Source organism: Perca flavescens, chromosome 19 (genome assembly GCF_004354835.1).
Source record: "Perca flavescens isolate YP-PL-M2 chromosome 19, PFLA_1.0, whole genome shotgun sequence".
Taxonomy (NCBI): Eukaryota; Metazoa; Chordata; class Actinopteri; order Perciformes; family Percidae; genus Perca; species Perca flavescens.
The window spans coordinates 12609450-12633513 of record NC_041349.1 but is presented as its reverse complement, the minus strand read 5'-3'; the positions used below and the strand labels follow the sequence as shown (position 1 = coordinate 12633513).

General features: G+C 42.7%; 1 protein-coding gene across 1 annotated transcript in view; it reads left to right on the top strand.

Annotated features, from left to right (window-relative positions):
• The window catches only part of trpc5a (transient receptor potential cation channel, subfamily C, member 5a), a 138038-nt gene extending 114611 nt beyond the window's left edge, over positions 1-23427 (top strand). The window contains exons 14-19 of the mRNA XM_028563633.1: positions 7543-7738; positions 8452-8661; positions 14128-14169; positions 17865-17954; positions 20048-20315; positions 20397-23427. Of these exons, the coding sequence (XP_028419434.1) occupies positions 7543-7738; positions 8452-8661; positions 14128-14169; positions 17865-17954; positions 20048-20315; positions 20397-21094 (1504 nt within the window). The 3' untranslated portion in view covers positions 21095-23427. The remainder of the gene's footprint in view (positions 1-7542; positions 7739-8451; positions 8662-14127; positions 14170-17864; positions 17955-20047; positions 20316-20396) is intronic.
• Positions 23428-24064: the final 637 nt, after the last annotated feature.

The following is a 24064-nucleotide window of genomic DNA, read 5'->3' as shown; positions in this document are numbered from 1 at the left end:
AAAAGAATACCGTGTTGATCACAGCTGCTCTCAGAGTTCCTCCTCGTCAGCCCTGACGTGTTGTCAGTGCATCAGAGTCAGAGGAAGAAATCAGCCTCATGCTGAAGCTAAATGAGCGAGGCTTATTTCCCCTCTCTCTCTGTGTGTGAGCTTTGCATCCTGCTCCTGTAATTCACACACACGTATCAACATTTGAATTATTTGGCGAGATAATTTCCTGTTTCTGCACTCAGGTGTCTCACCCATCCTCTTCTCGCTCATCTGTACTTCACACACACTTATCACCATTAATGTGCTACATCGTTTTACACCATTCTGTGTGTGTGTGTGTGTGTGTGTGTGTCTCACTCTCTCTACCGCACTCTCCCTTTTTCTGCCTTCACACAAAAGCTGTAAATACTCCTTCACCGTCTTTCACACAAACCTTAGTCTATTTTCTTTCACACACACAATGCTTTCTCTCTCTCTCTCTCTCTCTCTCTCTGTTTCTCTGTGATTTGCACACATTCTACAGTATGTCCCTCTCCCTCAGCATGGGTGCTTCTGGGAGTTTGAGCCCAAATTTAACTTACTGACCTTTACCAACAAATGCTCTTACAGCGCAGATCCACTTGGCCGTGCAACGCTTCTGTCGCGCCACGCTCCACTTTATTCCTATGGGTGACGACTTTAATGCGCCCGCAAAGTATCCTGCATGTCAAAAAAGCTGGCCGATGCCCATCTTTATGCAAATGAATCCGTTGAATGTGATGCAACTATCCAGTAGAAGTAGACGAAAATCTTTTGAACTGACCTTTGTCGATCTGAAATTAAGACAGATTCAGCAACTGTATGGCCTATTTCTTGCTTAAAAGGTTTTCAGAAACACGTTTCGGTGAACTATTTTCTAGGGCTGTCAGCATTAACGCGTTATTCACGACGCAATTAATGGCCGAGCATAACGCATTAATTTTTTTTAAGCGCATTAATCACATGCCGCCATTTAATTTATTTTACACTTCACTTGGCTTCGCGTCGTGCCTAACAGGCTACTATTTTGACCCTTTGCTGCACCTTTACTTATCATCAATGCCATACTTCCTCAGAACAACTCCTGCTGCTGCAGGCATGATGGAGAAAGCAGCAACGCAATTTTGAATGGCGCTTTTTATTTTCCAAAACTCCCGGACGGCTCGTAGACAAGTCGAAAGCCATATGCACATTGTGTAAAGCCGAATTAAAATATCACCAAAGCACGTCAAGCTTGAGCTACCACCTACGAGCTAAGCATAGTACAGTTAACGTGACTCAGGTTGATGCTAGCGGGCTCAGGCAAAGCACTATTTTGGAGAGTGCTACTCGCCGACCTGTTGATGAAACCAAATCCCAAAAAATTACTACAGCTCTTGCGAAATGGGTGACAACTAACTTCAGACCTGTCAGCATCGTAGAAGATCATGCACACACAGCCTGTACTGCACGGAGAAAGCAGCCCAACTGGAACTGCTGCAAAGTGCAAACACTGTCTCATTAACCGGTGATCACTGGACGTCAGTGAGTTATCAAAATTATTTAGAAGTTACTGCACACTATATTGACTCTGGTAAGTAGGTTTGGGTACAGATGAGGTCATTTTAGGAACAGCATTCCAACAAACATTAGAGAATGTCCAACTTACTGCACATTTAAAAAGCACCTTAAACAATTTCTTAAAAGTTCCCAGTTATGTCATCATTTTGACTAATTTTATTGATGTAATGTAATCTGCCTGAATGTCTGTTAATGTGTTTCTTGTTTGATATTGTCACATTCTTTTGTGCTGCATTATCTTGTATGTTGTTGTCTTCCTGCCTCGGGACTACAGATGAAAATAGCATTTATGCTATAACCTGGCTCATTTACAGTCTGTACAGAAATGTTAGATTGTTCATTAATGTGCACTGTCCTGAATAAATAAATAAAATAAATAGTACCGAAACGTGGTGCCAATAGGGCAACGGTGCCGACATAAACAGTAGTAACAAGACCGAATAAGAATGAATATTTCGGTGCCTGACTTTACACTACACCTGACAGCAGGTAACGTTAGCCTACCTTTATCTAACAGCTGGATTAAACACGGTTAAAATGCTGACAGCTAACGTTAAACAGTGTAAAGTGTGACTGTATTTCACTGTAGAGGATTCCAACACCGGAACGTAACAGTCTGCTCTGCAGCGCAGCAGCTGCTGTGGTCGGAATTAAACAACAGAGACAGTGCATTCACTTAAAACAGGTAGCATCGTGGTACATTCACAGTAATTGTAAAATACCCTTTTCCCATTTGGTGGTTGTTTTTTTTTTGTTCAACAGCAATTTACTGGTGAAATAAGTTATTGTTATAGTTATTACGTTATTACATTTTTAATTTTGACCGTGGCCTTAACAAGTCACTGACTGTTGTTTACTACCCTTCTTTTTTTTTCTTCTTCTTTTTTTTTTTACTTTATTGAAAAGTACCGGTTCAGTCACCGGTTCAGGCACTGTTTAGGCACAGTGGACGACTCATTTTAAAAGTATCGCTTTAGCACCGGTATCGGAAAAAACCCAAATGATACCCAACCCTACTGGTAAGGATAGGGATTTTTAGTTTTTTAGTTAGGTACTTGGAGCAATTGTGCAATAATGACAGATTCACACATTTTTCTTTTAAATCCAGCGATTAATTGCGATTAAAAAAAATTTATCGTTTGACAGCCCTACTATTTTCGTAAAATACTAGATCGTATTCTCAACGAGCTGCCATGACAGTCGGTTTGGAATTCTCAAGCAGCCAGACCCACGTGACGCGTTCGTCCAATCAGCTGCCGGTCAAGGGCGTGGAGCATCAGCCATGGATGTATGATGTCGCGACATCACGCTTCAGTAGTGTTGCCAAAGTGGATCTGTAATGTTAGGAACTATAAAGTCATATTGGCTGTTTTACAAATGAAAAAGGCCTGATTCAATAGTGGAAAATCCTGCAGAAAAAGTTGCTATTCCAACATTGACAACAACTGCTAACACTGCAAAGCAACCCAAAGAAAGGAAGACGGACTTATTAGAAAGAGTCTGAAAGAGAGTCTGACAATAAACGCAATACAACACTCTGAAATATCGGCGAAGCATTTCAGAGATGAGAGAAAATGTTGCTAATAGTTTAGCTTTCTGTTTACCGTAGCCAAGGGCCCACGGCTGTAGCTAATTCAATAGGGTAAATGGACTGCCTTTCTAGCTTTACTGGACAAAGCGCTTTGCAATTTGCCTCTCATTCACCCATTCACACACACACATACACACATACACGCATACACCGATGGTGGCAGAGCTGCCATGCAACACGCTGGCCCGCCCATCTGGAGCAACTTGGGGTTCAATGTCTCGCAGAATCTTGAGTTCAAGTTCATCAGGGTTTTCCCTGCCATTATACAGCTTAGTAGGCACTGCGCCTAGGCGTTTCAGCGCACCCCATGAACGTCAAAACAAAGTGGAGTGCATCTGGACGACGCACCGAACGGTGTGTTTGTTGTTGCTAGATTTGTCGCTAGTCACCTTTTTGAAAAAAAAAGTCGCTAAGGGGGTCTGAAAACTCGCTGAATCGAGCGACAAAGCCGCAAAGTTGGCAACACTAGGTTAGCCGTTGAGTTAGCGACAACAGGCTCACTAACTTAAGGTGGGCTGGCTTTAAGGTGGACCAGCTATTCTCATTTTACACACAAACTGCTCCTTAAGTTTTGCTTTAGTGATCTTTAAGTGATAGTGATAATTGCACAATGACATCACTAATATGAAAATAAGCACATGGCGTCATCTGCACTGTAGCACTCTGGAAAGCCAAAACCCCTGTTTATGTTTATATAAAGCTAGCTAGAGCCTCCAATCACAGTATGCCATCTCAAAGGGCTTTAAAAAGAAAACAGGATGTAATTCTCACAGATTACTGCAATATAAGGGCATCAGGATCACAGTTACGATGGGGATGATAGAAATGAACCACTCGTAGAGGTTACTGTATGAAGGTAATGAGGAGGTGCTGAGGACAGAGAGGGGAGAGCTGCGGGAAGAGGCCTGGGTTTTACAATGCTGGTGATTTTTTTTTTGCCTTTTACAGACCGTCCTACCCAGCTTTAACTGTACACTATTGCCAAGTGCCTCCCACACAACTGCAGAGCTGCAACAGTGAAATGACTGAGTGGCTGTGGGGATCAGCTGTAGCAGCCAGTGACTCGGCTTAGTGGAGAGGGAGATGAGAGAGAGAGGGAGAGGTGAGAGGAGAGGAAATTAGAAAGTAAAAGGAGAGGAGATAATGAAAAGAGAGGAATCAAGAAGAGGATACCATAGGTGGGGCAGGGAAACAAGGAGAGGGGAGAAAATAAGAAAGGGGGAGTACTGTAGAAGAGAGGGAAGGAGAGGAAAGGGGATAGTACACAAGGAACATAGAGAATAAGAATGGATAAAAGGAAAGGAGATGGAGAGAGGAGAGGAAACGAGAGAGAGAAACCAAGTAAGGGAGACATCGACAGGAGAGAAGGAGAGGACGAAAGAGGAAACGTGTACATAAAAGAGAAGGAGGAGAAACTGAGAGGAAAGAATTACATTTTTAAAATAGCTTTTTTTTAACAAAACAGAAAATAACTACAAAATGATAATCTCTTGTTAAAACGTTAAACCAAGAAAACAAAACAAAGAGGAGGAGGAAGTACAGAAAGAGTGAGAGGAAAAGAAGGAAGGGCTGAGGGCTGAGAGGAGATAAGAGAAAGAAAAGGAAGGTAGAGGAGCTGAAGAAGGGGAGACAAAAGAATAATGGATGCTAGAGATTAATTAAACTGTGCTTGATGAAAAAAGCAAATGTTAGAGAGAGACAGAGGTTTATTTGTCTTTCTGTTTCTTTTTTCTCGTTTCATAACTGTGACGCAACATCACGGTCGGTTGCTTCATTCATCATCTCTCTCTCTCTCTTCATTTGCACACTCATCACAGTCTCTCGCCCTCCCTCTCATTGAGTACACAAAGTAACACACACTTTTCACCTGTACACTCAGAGGAAATTCACTCCATCACACACACTGTACTGTATACTGATTGGTATAGTAATCATTCACACCTATATACCTTGCTGGAACACACACACACACACACACACACAGACACACACACACACACTCCGACCACACAATGCTATGAATATTTTATGCAGCACAAATATAACACCCTGCAGACAAAACCTCTCTCTTTCATTCTCGTAATGTAGTGTCGGGGTTCTGCCAATTGTTGCTTCATCAAAAATTCAATAAGCTGTGCTGTAACTGTGACTGTCGCACAAACAGCGAGAGAGAAACAGAAGATGGAGAGAGGAAGAGGAGGGAAATAAAATAAGGAGGTAAACAGAGGGATGAAGTGATATAGATAGATAGAGGGGAGGAAGGAAATATGTATGTATAGAGAATGTTACAAAGCACTTTGAAACCGTAGCAGAAATTGAGAGATGTACATTGTCATTTCTCCACAGTCTGTGTATTAGTAACAGTAGATGGCGGTCGACACGGAAGCTCACCTGGTAAAGCGCGCACCCATATATAAAGGTTTAATCCTCGACGCAGCAGCCGTAGGTTCGACTCCGGCCTGCAGCCCTTTGCTGCATGTTGTCCTCCCTCTCTCTCTGCCTATAATGCTCAATAAATAATCTTTAAAAAAAATGGGAGTTACTGGTCTACTGCTGCCTCGATCGGTTAGTTAGTTTGTGTTATTGTATAACTTTGGTAAATCTGAACTAACCCTTTAAAACACCAAAGTCACAATAACACTAACTAACTGATAAAGGCAGCGGTAGACCACCAAGTCCTGTGTACTGCGAGGTAAAATTACTGTTTTTGTCAAAGTACTCAATAATACTAATAGTACGAGTCTCGCCTTGAAATAAAATGAAATAAACAGTAGTGATTACGATTATTCCAAGACAACGATCTGTAATGCTGTGTTGTCAAAGCGTCTTTTAATGTGTGTTTGTTTTTTCTCCGACTTTAAATGATTTAAAATCTTGAAAACATGTTGATATATGTGTTGCCATCTGGATGATGGGCTAACACAGTGTTGTTATTTAAGCACCATTAAGACGGATTTGGTTCTTACTGTGAGCTATTAACAGTTCCCGCAGCTCTGTTTTGTTCCTGAGTTCTTTAAGTAAAAAATAAAGCGATAAATGTAGATTTTCCCGTTTAGTTGTAACAGTACTAAGACACATCTCATATCTTTTAACTCTGCTTGACTACTCCTGAAGGGTTTGTTTATACCAAGAAGGATGTGAGCACATTTCCTCTCAGCCACTCACACATATTTACAAGTCGCTCATTTATTGGTCGTCTGTAAGCATCTGACTGTCTGTGAAATGTCATCAGCTTAAATTTGTTGTGCTTGTTCTTTGCTCCTGGAGACATTCTGAGAAAGATGAATGTTACTGAGGTTCTTTAACTGACAAAATCACTGCAAAGTAACCCTACAAGTTATTTTCATGTGTCACTTTAAGTGTTTTCCTCCGAGCTCAGCTTTATAAGGAACTCTCTTTATTGTTTCATTGTCTTTGTAGTTCTCTTTGGATCCTTTAATCCTTTACCCTGTCTAACTTGCAAAAAGTACATACAAATTAAAAGTAGACCACATTTCGGTATTAGACGTAGCGGTACTAGACCAAGTACCGAAACATTGCCTACTATTAAACTTTGTATAGAGCCTTCTCTATAGCTGCCCCCTCCCTCTGGAACTCTCTCCCCAAACACATCCGCGACTGCACGAATCTGTCCAAATGTTCAAAAGACATGTCAAAACTCACCTTTTTAACGCTGCTTTTAAAGCTCTAGTGCGTAACTTGTTGATATTAATGAACGTCCGTTACATTCGAGCCGTTGCCAAATGAGTTGCTACGAAGCTAATTAAGACTATCAGCTCCACACAACTCTCTCTGGATTCCTCAGTATGGCTATGTTCAGAATATTGTGTCGTCCGGCGACTTCCACGCACAGAAGCTCGAGTGAAGATAATGACCTCTTCTGAAGAGTCCATCATGTTTTTTTAATCCTCCGTGTCCTCCTTGACTACTAGCAACTGTGTGGGGGAGGGGTGGGGGTGGTGGGCGATCATGGAAGGCTTGTATCATGTGGACGCTCCCACAGTGTTGTTGTCATTACTTAGAATTCCTCATGGGAGAGACAGAAACTAAACAATATAGCTTTAATGTTTCATAATGTGTGTATTTAAGTGTGTGAATTTTCGTAGTATTTCCTTAAACTTTGTAAAGTGTCTTTGAGTGTTAAAAAAGATCTATCTAAATAAAATGCATTATTATTATTATTATTATTATTATTATTATTATTATTATTATTATATGTTTTTCAAGTTAGACACTGTACAGGAGTTTCTTGCAACTTGCAACTTTTGACCTGTTTATCCCCCTCTGACGCACCTGTCTCATGTTTTAGATGTGCAAAGTATTTTTCTGTACTGAATCATCCTTTACCAACATAAAAGTTCTCTCCTGTTCCGTGTCCTCAGGTTGTTCGAAACTCTCCAGTCTCTGTTCTGGTCGATATTCGGGCTGCTGAATCTGTACGTCACCAACGTGAAGGCCCGCCACGAGTTCACGGAGTTCGTCGGGGCGACCATGTTCGGGACGTACAACGTCATCTCGCTGGTGGTTCTGCTCAACATGCTCATCGCCATGATGAACAACTCCTACCAGCTCATCGCTGTAAGTCACAACGTTAAATGGTGACTGATATCAACTGTTTTTAGTTTTTAAAAAAACATTGTCTCTTTGTGATTGTTTTGCATACATTTTTGCTCATCATACACCTCATTAAGGTCAATTAGTGGTCATTTTGTGGTTGTTTTGCATCTCTTTAAAGTCTTTTTGCATCTCTGTGATTTTTTTGCATCCTTTTGGAGTAACTTTGTGTTTCTTTGTAGTCATTTTGCGTCAACTTCGGCGTGTTGCATCTATTTTCTGTCGTTTTAAGTTTAGGTTTGTAGTCATTATGTTCATTTTTTGGGGTTTTGTGTCTATTTTAAGTCATTTAGCGTCTCTTTGTGATCGTTTTGTGTTTTGTTTTTTCAGCAACATTTGGTGAGTCAGGACCCCTGACCCCTTGGGCCCCTGGGCCTGTGCTCGGTAGGCCCGTTCAGTAATCCATCCATCCCCGTGACTTATTAGCAGACATTATTTTAATTTACGCTATTGCAATCATTCGCTCCAACTGCCGATCTCTCCAAAAGGAATGATCTTGTAGTCAGTACACTTAATCTCAAAGTCTTGTAGTCTGCACTAGTTCTAAATAAACATCTTACAACAGTTATTAAGCATCATGTCTCTTTAATTGCTTCACCAAATTTCATTTCAAAAATCAAATAGATCACCTCTCAGATGGTTACATGACCTCAAGCTGTGTTCTCTTCGTCCTGCAGGACCACGCCGACATCGAGTGGAAGTTTGCCCGCACCAAGCTGTGGATGAGCTACTTTGACGAGGGCGGCACGCTGCCGCCTCCTTTCAACATCATCCCCAGCCCCAAGTCCATCTTGTACCTGCTCGTGTGGCTCCACAACAAGCTGTGCAGAAGAGGCCACGCGCCCGGCGAGGAAACACACAAATGTGAAAACCTCCGAGAGTTCACGGTGAGTCTCATATTCTTATATGTCATAGTCTGTATTTTGTACTTGTTTCATTTTTTAATGCTCCTATGCAGGGGTGGAGCTAGAAGGGGGGCACTGGCACAATTTGTTTTAAATGAAAACAAGTGAAACTAATAATAAACGTGATGTTTTATATAGCCGAATTACATTGTGTTGTTCTATCCTATCCAATATTTCCTATATTTTCTAAGCAGATTTTCTATGAACGACCATACTCGCAGTCCCCAAAGTCAGAAATGTTTAAATCCTGCACAGACAGTGGGGCAGGTGTTCCCAATCTTTTTTGCACCGAGCACTGTTTTTAAATTGACAAATGTGTTGCGGAGCAGCCGACCTGGAGGGGACATTGTATCTTAATTGCAGATCATAATTATTCTCACTAGGTATTTACACGGAAAGATAAAGTCTCCCATTAGTCTTGTTTGCATGTTCACAATCATGAAATATTTGGTTCAGCTGTTCTCTCTTTATCTTAATGCACAGTCAGAAAAAGACAGAGAAACTAAACACAAACCCAAACTGTATTTGTTCATTTTTTGTTGAAGTTACTTATAATTATAATATAATAAGGTAAGGTAGTTTATTCATCTGTATATGAAAAAACAAAAGTAAAATTGACTTTGAGTTTGATTGACAAGCTGCAGCTGCCCGGATCAAACCAGCGAGCGCTTTGGGACAGTCAGGGTAACTCACAAGTCTCTCTGCTGCTCCACTTCAGACAAGACAAACTCGAGAAGAAATGCTCATCTATGCCCGTCACTCAACATCCATGCAAACAAGCTGCACGAGCCTCAGCCGGGATGAAAAGCCATATGCTGATATTCATGTTAACAAGTCACTGGAGGATTCACATGCAAACCGAGATCTGGTTTACTGTGAACACTATAGGTTTAAAGCAACTGCACAAGGCAAAGAAACATGCTCACTCATCAGGATAAATTCAGTTTCATTTTGTTTCGTTTGATGATATAACTTCTCACCAACATCATTGCGTAGAGTCCAACAGGAACATAAGAAACTCAGATGATGACAGATTGTAAACTAACTCCGTCATACTTACGTACAAGTTGTATAAAGTAGCATAAAAAAATAAATAAATTCATAGGAGAAGGACTGAAGTGAGCGAAGGGGATATATAATTTACAGAAATACAATCAGACGGGACATTGTGTGACATCAGCTGTGTGTCTTTGAGCACAGAAGGAACATCAGCAGATAAACACATCCTGATGAACACATAAACACAATCCAGTCATCTGGAGAGAGACTGTGAGCAAGCAGTGCACACACACACACACACACACACACACACACACACACACACACACACACACACTGAGTGCAGCTGGCATGCTCACCTCAGCTGAAGTCAGCTGAGTTATATAAGCCAACCAGCCCACATAGGTTCACAGAGCCACACAGCACCGCAGAGATCTGATCAAGTCAGAGAGAGAGAGAGAGTGTGTGTGTGTGTGTGTGAGTGAGTGAGTGAGTGAGTGAGTGAGTGAGTGAGTGAGTGTGTGTGTGTGTGTGTGTGTGTGTGTGTGTGTTGACAGACTAAGCAGAAAAACAGCATGAGATATTGAAGGCGATGATAGGCGGAAATAGATGGTTAAATGATGATGTGGGGAGGATGAGTGCAAGTTGACAACACATTCATACATGTCTGTTTCTATATATTTTGTAGAGTTGTGTACTGACATTATCCCGAATGTTTTCAACAATGTTCAAACCCAAGGCAATAATTTTTTTGCCAATGGCGTCATATCCCCTTTGAGCATGCGTCAGCGTTTTGGTTGTCTGCCAGAAGCTGTCATGAATTGACTTTTTATCCAGTTTTTAGCCACATTTTTACAATAGACTTTTTAGATCTTGCTGGTTTACATCCATATGTCATTGGATGTCTGGATCTTAAGTTATCAGACATACAAGACCGTATTATTTTCTTATTTTCCTGTTATTGCTTTTTGCTCTTCGGATGAGAGAGGGTGTCAGACTTTAGTCTTTTAAAAGTCTTTTCAAAGTCTTCCAGTGCATGGTCGACATAAAGGTCCTCCATAACAATCACTTATGAATCCAATCATATTCAAAATCTTCTATAATAAGAGGAGAGTATCACTCTTGTGTCTTGTGATTATGGTTTATAATAACATTGCAAAGGCAATATTTAGATATCCCGGTTTAAAGTTTATAACTTTAGCAAGGTTCACGCAGTGGAAGCGTAAATATCTTCACACACATTTGTTTTTATTTTTGCTTTTAATAATACTTATTTTCTGATTTGAATGCACCTTTATCATGTGGTCTGTTTTGTTTATTTTCTCTCTTTATTGTCTTCCTTTGCCATGCCCTGAGTTACAAAAAGCTGCATGAATGCTCTCAACACAGTTGATACAATTGGTTCCAACGTTTGATGAGGTGAGAAGAGGAGACAGTTCTGCTCATATCTGCCTGTCACTGAGATGATTGTGGTTTATTAGGATGGAAGGATCCGCTAAAGGCCTCGAAATGTAAATGAAGAGCAAAAGTTCTCTCTCCAAAGGAGTAATATATTCATTTTTAATGGAGAAAAGTGATTAACTGGAGTTCATTACTCAGCAGCTCTCCAATATGAAGGATGCAGGCTGTGAAAGTGTCATTCTGTCAGCCAAAGGCAATTTGTTACCGGTTCTCTTTTGCTCCATTTTGATGCTAACAATCATTTTTCAAAAGAGGGCGTCACTATTTACAGTTTTTGCCGATTGCTTACACACTGAAATCAAAAGTATTACACAGTTATCAAAACCTTACACTCAAGGAGCAAAACATTGGCCCACCACTAGAAGCACAGTCAGTCAGCACAAAAACCATGTACCCAGTGTACATCCCAACCAACGCAGAGTTGCACATACAGTGTGCTACATACAAAACAACAGAAGAATTTACTGTATACAGTAACAGTAAAAATAAAAAAAAACTATGCTGCATCCTCTGTTCTGTTTCGGTCAGGCCACAGCACCTCATCCACATCACAAGCATTGTTTTCCCTGGCCAAGCATCGGAGGAAATATCGCCTAGCATGGCGAATCCAGCCATGAAAAGCATCAACTGCTATATCTCCACATGCATCTTGGAGAAGGGGTATGCGCGTTTGTGGATTTCAGTCATACACTTTCCATCTCCAGGCAGAAAAAAAAATCCTCAATAGGTTTGAGGATTGGAGAATATGGTGGGACATAAACAATTAAAAAGCGTGGGTGGGCAGTGAACTAGTTACTAACCAGAGCAGCCCGGTGGAAACTTACGTTGTCCCAAATGACAACGTACCTGAACTGCTCCGGGCCGTCTGTCTGATCTGGTGGAATGAGTGTGTTGCGTAGGGTGTCCAGGAACGTGATCACATGGGCAGTATTGTAGGGGCCAAGGGTAGCATGGGGATGGATGATACCGTGGTGGGTAATCACTGCACCCATTGTGATGTTCCCTCCACACTGGCCAGGGATTTCAACAATGGCACGCTCAACCTCATCAGTGAAGATGAACTGGTGCTCCACTGCAGCCACCTCTAGCTCGAGGAGGGGCCACTATTGTGAAGCACAATCATTGTGATTACAATACTAATACTAAATATGTATAATTTATACAGTGTTGAGAGTATGCATCAATTGTGGGATTGTATAGGACTCACTTGCACATGTAGTTATATCGCAATTCTTTGATTCTTTCTGAATTGCGTTCAAATGGCACCCTGTAGACCTGCATCATCCTCAGATTATTTCTGCGCAAGACACGGTCCAGTGTTGATAAGTTTACCCTATCAATATTTTGAAATATCTCATTGTTTTCTAGTATTTTTCTTTGTATTTGCCGTAATGTTAGGGCGTTATTTTCTAGGACCATGTTCATGATTTCAGTTTCCTGTTGAGGAGACAGAAGATGTTCCCGACCACCTTGTGTTGGTAATCTTTCAGTTCTGCCAAACAAATAGTAAAATACTGTAAATACTGTGTAGGAATACAAAGTAGGAATACATTTCCCAAATACTTGAAACGTACTTTATTTTTACAGTCCTACAGAACAGTCCACAGGCAATACTGTACGACTGTACTCATTGAGTACTGTATTGATATGCAGTACTGCAATTTTCTAGCGAGAGTAGATTTCTATCCTCATTTTGGAAAGTCCGGATGATGGATGCTACAGTGTACCTGCTCAAATTTGGCTGTACTCTTTGCCCAGCCTCCCTCATTGTTAGACCATGGTTGACCACATGTTCAACCAAAGTGGCTCGGATCTCATCAGAGGTTACGGTCCTTGGCCTTCCTCGTCCTCGTCCTCCCTGTCCTCCGCCTCTTACTCTCACTCCTCTGCCTCTGGCTCTGTTTCCAATGTTGGCATCCATTGTTCCAAAACAGAATAACTCACCTGTTGCCCTTTTATGCTAAAGCTCTGATTGCTAATTGTAAAACTGTGACAGGTGTTTGACCATGTGATGAGGTCAGTGTGCATAGTAGGGCAATCTAACTTTAGAATTTGAATGGCAGTGTATTCCTTGCTAAAACAAGAGATTTTCTTCATGAAAATTGTGCCAAATGCAGAGAATTGTGTGTAGTGTTTTGAAAAAAGCGTGTTTTAGAACTGCAGTTTGAGTGTAAAGCAGGAATTGTGCTTGTAGTTTAGCAGAATTGGTTCAGGGGGTTGGTGCATGAGTTACATGTTGTGGTCATTGTGTCTCAAGTACCAGTATTTGTGTGTAAACAATTGAGAAAAACTGTAATTGTAGACACACCAGTCAGGTTTAAGCACTAGAAAAATGCAGCAGGTAAGTCCAGTATTTAGTTTTTTTTTTTCCAGATCTTTTTTGTTTGTTTGCTGAGCTAACAGTGTTATGGACACTACTGGAGTAGCATGAAAACTGGAACAGGTTTTGTTGTGATTCTCCATGTTGACTGATTTGGGTATATGGAGAGAAATCAATGATATTTTCCTCAGTCTGCAGCATTGGTCTAGTGTAGTGTTTCGTGAACTTATTGTATATTTTCACTTTCTCTGTGTTCTTCATTTACAGTACTCTAATCACTGAGAGGTAGAACTGCTAAACATGTTTTAGTTTAGCAACAGCAGTGTGTATCTGGTTCAAACTGAATAAAATCATATGAAACGTGTGTGTGTTTCATATGGTAACACAATATGTTTTTTATAAATACGTGTGTAGTTTTTGCAAGAGTGTTTCATTTTGCAAAGGGTCTGAAGTGTTCTGCTGATTGGGTGTGTGGTTGTTCAATTGTGTGTAGTGTTCTGTAAAACCAGTCCCTGTTCTCAAAATAGTGCTTAAGGAATTGAGAAAAAAAAAAAACTGTAAAGAAAAAAGAACTTTAGGATTTTGGAATAAAAGTGTTTATGATACCAGGTTATCTGAGGAATACAGAAACATAATGTGTTTAACGTGGTCTCTTTTTGTGTTTGCAGGAACGCCACGCAGACAGTCTGATACAGAACCAGCATTACCAGGTCTGTACAGCCGTCACTGCTTCCTGTTGGGGTGTGGGTGGGTGTGTGTGTGTGGGTGTGTGTGGGTGTGGGTGTGTGGGTGTGTGTGTGCTTCTCACCAACCTGAACGGGCTGCTGTTCCAGCGTAACTTAAAGAAAAAGTACAGGTCGTTATTTCTTTACTACAAGGAGTTTTTAACTGGTTGTCTCAATTTGATGCCTCTATATGACCTACATAAGCAAACGAGACCATCAGCGAAAAGATTGGCTATTTCTAGCCAGTTATTCTTAATGCTTGCCACCGGGTCCGATTCCCCGCAAAATCTGACTAAACTCCTTCAGCTTAGACTCCAACAGAGGCTTTGGCAGCGCCCAGCCTGCCCCAGATCCCGTCTGAGCTTTTGGCGGGGAGCTCCACGGCCAGCAGCAGCGGCTGTTTGGAAAGTTGGTCGGCAGGATCTTCCACGTGATCAGGATGTTTTGTCAATTTTTTCGACATGCTATACTATAGCATTTTCTTTTAGATTATTTTTGTGGCATTTTAGGTCTTTATTTGTATAGGACAGCTGAACACATGAAAGGGGAGAGAGAGAGAGGGGGAACGACATGCAGCAAAGGGCCGCAGGTCTGAGTCGAACCCGCAGCCGCTGCGTCGAGGAGTAAACCTCTATATATGGGCGCGCGCTCTACCAGGTGAGCTACCCAGGCACCCTACTATGATGTTTTTCAACATACTTACTACTTACGTATACGTACCTGGGAATACAGAACTTCAACTGCATGTGCTGGCAGACGGAGAGAAGCTGCAATGAGAGCAGGGGTCAGTCTGTGGCTGCAGGACCTAGAGCTTAGCGCCCGCTTCCTGGGAGCCAACGCCGACACCACGCTGCTGGAGGCCCAGGCCGTATTGCTGGGCCCGCTGGAGGGAAGGGAGAACCAGAACCTGCACTGAGCGGGGAAGACTCAGACCCTGTTGCAGTAAAATGAGAGGTTTTCTAAAGGGAGTCTGGCAGCTGCAGATATCTACAACACAAGGCTGGGGAGATCGGTGGAGGCAACTCGAAGGAAGCGCTACCCTCAGCATGGCGCATCGCTCTAATTTGCCGCTGACCTCTCAAGGCGCAGCCACCGAGATGAAGAGGTAGCCAGAAGCACTGATGACATATCTGCACTGTGCTTTGCCTCTGAAGTGTCTGCACTATGCTTTGCGTCCTACCTGGCCGTGTAGGCGGCTTAACCGCAACCTTCTCTTGCTGACCTCCAGTGGTTCATCTCCTCACCGTGCTGCAGTGATGTAGGAGTGTACTCCAGGTTGTGTCAGTACACCGTGTACTTTAATATAAGTTTCTAAACTCTTCAGAAACACAGGATATTGTTTTTGGCAGCTACAACTGGTATTCTGATGTCCAGTTTTTTTGGGAGGATTTTTCTAAGGATTTGTGCAGCGAATCAGCCGAGATGGATCTCTTGTATTTTGACACCTCAGCACTGGCAGCGACTGCAGACGCAGGAGCGCCAGTACTTTGTGTTTGGCAGCGTTGATTGTTGCTTTGAGACCCGTCCATGTTTTTCAGAATTGTTAGCAGGAATCTGCCCTTCGCTTTAACAGAGAGTGTGGTGCGTTTCTGGCAGAGGCGGAGAGTGACAGCATGCCAGACCGTCCCGTTTGGCAGTCACAGGTGTTGACTGTGGGAGGATGTGTGTGTGTGTGTGTGTGTGTGTGTGTGTGTGTGTGTGTGTGTGTGTGTGTGTGTGTGTGTGTGTGTGTGTGTGTGTGTGTGTGTGTGTGTGTGTGTGTGTGTGTGTGTGTGTGTGTTGAATTAACACCCACTGAGCACCAAATGCTGGTGAAATTTGTATTAGGTCTTTAAATCAATGATGGTCACTCACCTCATTGGCTAATTACTTAATGAGATAATATAATACTATTTAAATTCATCAGTTAGGATGAAATATTCTGAAGCAGCAAATGTATGTTCAAGCCAATTATCACACAGTAATAGTTTTATACATTACCATTAAAAATACTGACAATAATGAATGGAAATTGTTCCTTGCCTTTTTATTTAAGCCCTAAATATTTGAGAAAAAAAAATATAAATGTTTTTTGGGCATTTTAGGCTTTTATTTTGACAGGACAGATGAAGACATGAAAGTGGAGAGAGAGGGGGAATGCCATGCAGCAAAGGGAAGTAGTCCATAGTCGAACCCGCAACCGCTGCACCAAGGAGCAAACCTCCATACATGTGCGCCCGGCCAACCCGGCCACAATATATGAATGTTTTTTAGTATTATTTAATAGAACCTGCATGGGCTTAAGAAACACTACAAAATCATGCAAGTATATACAATTTTAAACAAAACCATCAGAAGACCAAACAAATAAAGAAAACCAATTTGAATAATTTTCAAACAAAATTCATAAATCCCTGATGTAAACATTTACGTTATAATAGTGGAGAAATCAGAGTAAATGCTAGTAGTCGCCTTCTTTTAAAAGCCAACTGAAACAAAGTTTGTGAATCTTTAACGCCGAAAATAAGCAACTATTCAGATTTATGATCTTCTGAATGCCAGAATATTTTGGGTGTTTTGTCGTAAATCTAAGTCTTAAATCATCATACAAAAGAAAATGAGCCCACTTGAATACTTTTGAACCTCAATGAACAGGGGAAGAAAACCAGTTTAGTATGTGTTCAACTAAAGAAACAGGCTTCAAGTTAAGCAAGATATACATCTGATTCAGGGCCATAAACCTATGTTTGTGTATATTATATGTATTATTATCATATATAGGATGTATATGTCAAATCATGGCTTTGAAAAGACATTTTTAAAATATTATTTCTTTAAACTTGAATGAAATCTTACTTCTAATGGAGTTAACATTACAACACAAATTATTTGTGCAGATCAGAGGTTTTCAAACGCAGCGTAAGATATGTTAACTTAAAATTAAAAGTTTGTGTAAAACAAAGAGAAGAAATCTAAACTAAGGAGCAGAGCAAACACAGAAGAAGAGCAGAGACTAGCTATTTCTATTTTGGCGCCCATGTTATCCAATCTGTCCGTTCATACCGGGCGTGTAGCGTCCGCATCGACCCGTGTAGCGTCCGCGTCAATAGTTTCAGCGTCTCCTCTATTTCTTGTGCGAGATGCGAGCGAATGTGTCAAGCCAGGCAGGTAATCACATACAGGAAGACCACAGTGCAGCTGGAGAGAGAGACCGACGGACGGACAGAGACACACACACACACACACACACACACACACACAGCCACATATAGGCTACAATTACCACAGTTTTCCCCACTCATCCTCTCTCTTTCAATCGGAGAGAGAGAGAGAGTGAGGAAAGAAGGATCGCTTTGTGACTGGCGCATAGAAACGCGTCCAGTATGAATGGCCAGGCACGTGTCCACGCTACGAGACACTTACGTGCCTGGTGTGTTCCAGCTGTCTCCCTGAATTGAATAATGTAATTGTTTGTTGTTGTCATATACTTATTTTATATATTTAAAGTGTACAACACTGACATCGTTCTTTCCAGGAAAACATTTAGGATATTATTAGCAAAGTACAGACCCATAAAAAAATTAAACTGAACTCACTTTTCTGACAGCAAAAGAAAGAAAAACCCAAAAATATGAGCGAATAATGAGATACCAAGACAGTATAGTAACCACGTAAGTAACCATGGCGACTGTCTCCAACAGGAAGTGATCCGGAGCCTGGTGAAGAGGTACGTGGCGGCCATGATACGCAGTGCCAAGACGGACGAGGGACTAACGGAGGAGAACTTTAAGGTGGGTCCTTTTTTTTTTTTTTTTAAGGTGGAAACCACTGATGACTCGCAACTGCTGTCATGGTGACGGCTTATGGGGATCCAAATAAATAAATAAGAAAACAGATGATAGCAAAAAATAAATGGATCACCAAAAAGATTGTCTGGCTCAAAACACTGTAGAGTTTAAAAAAAGATTTATTCAAAGATGAAAAGATTTATTTATTTTCTCCTCGTCCCCTGCCCCAAATCTACAGCTCCGATCGATAACGACAGTCCAGTCGATAATCCTTGAGGAGAGATTCAAATCAAATCTTCTGAGCCGTAAATTATTCCAAACTGTTTTAGCTCCAGAGTCTGTTTCCCATGATGCCTCTGGAGCCCGGCCTGGGCTTTGAAGTGGAAAGTTCCTTTGGGCTTTTCAACGCAAAAACAACATCAGGTGCACATGGAGCTGAATCACTTTGTGTGTGTGTGTGTGTGTGTGTGTGTGTGTGTGTGTGTGTGTGTGTGTGTGTGTGTGTGTGTGTGTGTGTGTGTGTGTGCGCGTGCGTGCGTGCACAGAATTGAGTAGTTATAAATAGGCAGAGAGTGTGTTTAAAACGTGTATCTAACATCAGGTGCATGTCGAAGTAAATCACAGTGTTTTATTCTCTGAGGAATAAAGCCACATGTGCGGCATATGGCAAGTGAAAAAAGAAAAAGGTGGCTGTGATGGTATGTGAAAGAATGAAAGGATTCGTTATTTGGCCCGTAGCTCGTTGGTACAGTACGTCGGGGAGAGAAAAAAAGCAGGTGAGTCGCAGTAGAAGTCAACAGAGTGAATGTTTACGTCTGCATTTATGGTAATGATCTGATACTGTAATAAAGCTACAGGCTGAATTCAACTTAGCAAACTCAATTCAATCCAAATGAAAATAGTTTCAACACTGTGAAACTGAACTATGCAGAGTTATTTTAGCTTAATTTACCTTAACTGAACAGCTTCAGAGTCATTGGAAAGGTTATATGACTTTGTTTCGGGTTGAATGGTGGTCGTCTCGCTCCCCCCTAGTGCCTGTGAGTGGAGAAACCACCCTTGCAACTTTCGGCCGGCGAGCAGCGTCAGGAAGCATCACGTGATATCAGGTCTCGCGATGTAACGAATTGCTTCACGGCACTGCACACATAAACGCCCCCATCCAGAAAGCTAGGAAAGCATTGTCGGAGGAACAGAGAAAGAGGAAACGGCAGACTGACCGAGCGAGTTTTTACACAGTGTTGCGAAATATGTATTCCCGAAGCTGTAGGGGGAGAGAAACCTGCGAGCAAAAAGCAAAGAAATTGCCAAAACTGCATAGTGCCCCTTTAAAAAAAGAAAAGAAAGATGAAGGAATAAACACCACAATGACAGACCACGCTGCTGCTGTTAGCGTTGAGTCAGAGGCAGAGACAATCATAACGCATCACACAATAATTCCTTCATTAATATCCTTAAATCTAAATACAATATTAACTCTCATTGGAAAAGAAAGAATACATACATTACAATAAACATCACAACAAAGTGTATATTATTTAATGAAGTGAATTAAGCAGTTTATTTAGTTAAAGTGAAAGTCTTTTCCCTCCTCTCTCTTCAGTCACTACCTCCACTTATCTGCTCACTCTTTCTCTTTTGCTTGTCTCTTGACCTCGATCTCTCTCTTCACCTCCATCCTCCTGAGTCCTTACCCTCCTCTTCACCCTCTCCGCCTCTCCAAACTGATGTTTCACCTCCCCTCTCTCAGTCAGTCACCAGTCTCATCTCTTCCACTTCCCCTCCTCACCCTCTTCTTCCTCTGTTTTTTCTCGCTCTCTGTTTTCCCCAGAATGTCAGATATTTCAAGCTTTTTGAATAAACTTCCTGAAAGCAGCCTTCTTGATAAAATTTGTTGTTTTGCTCCCGTATTGATTTTTTCTTTCTTTCTTGGCCTCTCTCTCTCTCTCTACACATTTCATCTTTCTTCTCTTATCCTTGTTAAGTTTAAAATACTTTCAAGTAAAGAAGAGAGATTTCACTAAAACAACAGAACTCATTGTAGCTATCAGCGGTATTTACATTAAATGACATCAGTTATCTCGGTCTCTTTCCAGGAGTTGAAGCAGGACATCTCCAGTTTCCGCTACGAGGTCCTGGATCTCCTCGGCAACCGGCGCCCTCCCCGGCGACAGTACTCCTCCAGCGAAGCAGCGAGAGACGACGGCGCCATGGCGTCTGAGGACGACAGCGAGTCGGGCGACGGCGGCGGCGAAGGCCCGAGGTCAAAGGGCGTGACGTTCATGACCCCGGGGGAGGGCGAAGCGAGGTCGCCGACGCTCGGCGTGTCCGCCCTGGTGCGCTCCATTTCTGGGATGACCCGGACAGATGGAGGGGGAGAGGGAGAGAGGGAGGAGGAGGAGGAGGAGGAGGAGGAGTTGGAGGAGGGCGTCGGATGGGGGGAAGAGGAGGACGAGGAGGGGAAACCAAAGAGCAACGGGCTGAAGACGAGCGTCATCCCTCTATCCTCCTCCTCCACCGCCACCCTCCCCTGCCCGTCTTCGTCCTTCTCCTCGTCCTTCTCCTCGTCGTTCGCCCGCACCAGGACCCGCCTGCAGCGCCTCTCTGCTCCGGGATCGAAGGCGGACTCTTTCAAGCGCCTCTCTTACTTGTTCTCGCGCTCCAAGCGCAGATCCCCGCCCATGCCTCTCCCGCTCCAGTCCCCGCCCTCCTACACCATCTCCGACGGGTTGCTCCGCCCCCTGGGCAGCTCTCACTCCGACTTCGGACTCAGCGGCGTGACCCGAAGCGAGACCCGCCTGAACGAGGTGGGCCGCTCGGTCGACGTCGGCAACCCCTCGTTCTCCCCGCGGAGAGCCAACGGGCGGGACTCACTTCTGGCGCTGCCCCTCCCGCCCCCGTGCCCCTGCCAATCCCTGCACTGTGCTTCCAACATGTCCGAGTCCAGCTCACGCCTCCTGGACTCCAGCGAGGACATTTTCCAGGGCGGAGGCGCGGGAGGAGTGGGCGAGGGCAGCGTGGACGGAGGAGGGGCGAGAAGAGGAGGAGGGCTGATGATGATCGGCGGGTATATGGGACCCTGCGACGATGTCACAGAGGACAGCTGTGAGGTCATAGAGGACTCTGTCACCACGCAGCTATAGGAGAGAGGGACTTTGTTGGTTTTGCAAAATGGCTGAACACGTTCAGAGTGAGAGAGACAGAGAGAGAGAGGGGGGTGGAGAAGTCACGAACCGGTAGTGATCAGTGATGGTTCTGGTGATGCGTGCGAGTGAGGACAGAAGGGATCCTGACATGGCAGATGTTCATAAAGACAGTTTGACATCATCTGGTTGGAGTATGGCGCGGACACGTCATTGTCCACTTTCGTTTGAAAAGAACGCCCTGCACAAGCTATACGGGGTAGGCTAGCTAGCTAGAGAGCGAGAGAGCTAGCAAAGTAACCCGCCAGTCAGTGAGCTACCATGTTGCGCGGCCCACTGAATACGGCCTCTTCCCCTGAGCCTTTCCCGCTTTAGGCGATACCATCACACATACAGATAGTCTCTGGGAATGTTTTACGCTCAGTAAAAAACCCTGTAGTTCAACATTTCTTAACACTAAGAGGAACAATTGACTTTTACATGTCTCCTTTGTAAATCATAAACTCGCGGCAAACTGTCTTTATCAGCGTCTGCCATTTTCCACGCATGCCACAGGAGAACACAGGAGGAGATTTAAAAGGGTACAAATGTGTCTTCTTTTCTTTGGGAGATTCAAACAGGCATGAATATTACGGAATTACAAGGAGACCAAAGTGACTTTTCAGAGGGGAAATATCCTTAAAAGTCCCTGTTTTGGTTTTCTGAACACGATTTCTTCTTTCCCTTTAACCAAACTTCAAATCTGCAATGGAATAACAATGGAATTAAATCCCCTTAAACCACTGGGATTTAAACGGAGCTACCTTGGAACTCACTTCACTTCACCTTCAGCCAAATGGAATGAGTCCCACTGGAATAACGTCCCCTTTAACTGTGGAATTTGATGGATTTAACCGAATCGCTGGGATGAAAGGGAACGACATGGAAGCATTGCTCTGCTGGTGATCACCTGCACCCTCTCTCTCTGCATCAACAAGGGCCAAGGAACTTTATTTTATCCTAATATCAGTTATACTAGTAATAATAATAACGATAATAATAATAATAATAATAAGAGACTTCTAATAATGAGGACTATTCTGGTTTATAAAGACTGTCTTTGCTTCTATTTGAGTTGCCTACGATATCCTGGCTTCTCGCTCAGCTCTTCCTTAATACGTACACTTTAAGCTGATGAATACAAATATACAGTGATATTTATTGTGAGGAGGAGGGATGATGGATGTGTGAATGCGTGGAAAGGACAAAAAAGCAGGACAGAGGAACGAGGCAAGGAGGACTAACGGGAGGTAAGGACCAAAGGGAAGGAAGAGGAATGAAGGACAGATTGAGTGAATGAGGAGCAGACGGAGAGAGCAGAGATGCGTTTGCCTTTGTATCTGGGAAATCTATTTAAAAAAGGGAAATTTCACCAGAATTTCATCATGATTTTTTTTTCTCTCTCTCTTGAAGTTGCTCGGTGCCGCAACTTCAAAAAGTTGGCATGAGCAGAGGCTGTTGAATTTTACTCGATTATTGTGTCAGAGGCAAAAATAGAGAAGTTATGCATGTTTGATCAACAAAAACACCGTTACCTGCAACACACACACATACATACACATATACACACACACACACACATATACAAACACACACTTGAGATATCAGCTTGTGTGATGAGTAGCTCCTGGCCAAATGTCTTGCCCTTTTATGAGATTTCTCCAGAGTCTCCCTCTTCTTATGTTACATATTTTCTTTCTCCATACCTTTCTTTCTTTTCCTTCACCAGACAATCCACACACACACACACGCACACACAGACTCGGGCCTCCGGCAGACGCTGTGACCTCACCACCAGCTGTCTTGGCAGTGGCGGTGGCAGCAAAAAGCCTCAACCCTTTCCGATGAATCAACATCCCAAAAATGTCAAGGTGTAACCATGGAGACCCGATTACCCTGCTCAACATCCTGTAATTATAATGTCACGTCCAGAGCCAGAAAGCTCCAGCGCTGCTGGGCATCCTGGCGCTGGCAGAGGGGGTGCAGCTAAGTTGTTGGTGATGACACCTGTCTCTTTTTTTAAATTTCAACAACAATCCATTTCATATCCTTCTACAGCCCACCACCAACAACACGGAGAGACAGACATCTGACTTTAACCCTTACTTTAACCACCAGACATTCCTCACCAGAAAAACGACAGAACCTGTGTTTTCAAAAGCGTAAAATGACCTACCTACCCCATTTCCCTGAGGAACTCCAAAAATTAACTTTCATTTCTTACCCACAGTTTCTTGACTATCATTTTTTTCCGACTTTAACCAACGTTTTTGTGCCTCAACAAACCTTAAAGTCCCCCTCCAGACACGTTTGAAAGTTTGTAAAAATATTCTACCATGATTAATATTTAGTTTAACATGGTTTTCCCACATAAAAAGTAAAAAAAAAAAAAAAAACTCTGAGAAGGGGCTGGAAGTAGATACAGATATGTCTCCCTCATTGGGAAATTCTGTGGTGGCAAATTCAAATCTGTCTCTTTTAGCAGACAGATGAAGTTGAGAGTGACTATTTGTTGAAACATGACTCAAAATCTATTCAATAGCTGCTCTGTGTGTAGATACACGTACAATGTTGACTTAATTTCCCCCCAAAACAATATTTTAAAGTGATCACATGATGTAATCATTACCAAATGTAAGTGAGGGAATTCATTCAAGCTCAACAGTTTTTAGATCACGATTAAATAGGTAACGTTCAGGACAGAGAAGGTCTGCACGCGGCTGTTTCAGGAGATAGATTGGGTCTGACGGAGAAGGGGAATAACACAATAACACAGTGAAGTAAACAATAAAGGTGACCCGTCCTGCTGCAGCCGCCCCGCTTCACAAAATGCATTAAATATAACTTTGTTGCAACTTGTGACCAATCTTACCAGTCTAGTCATTACTTGAAAGCAATACTTGAGTAACAGTACAAGTATCTTAGCAGAAA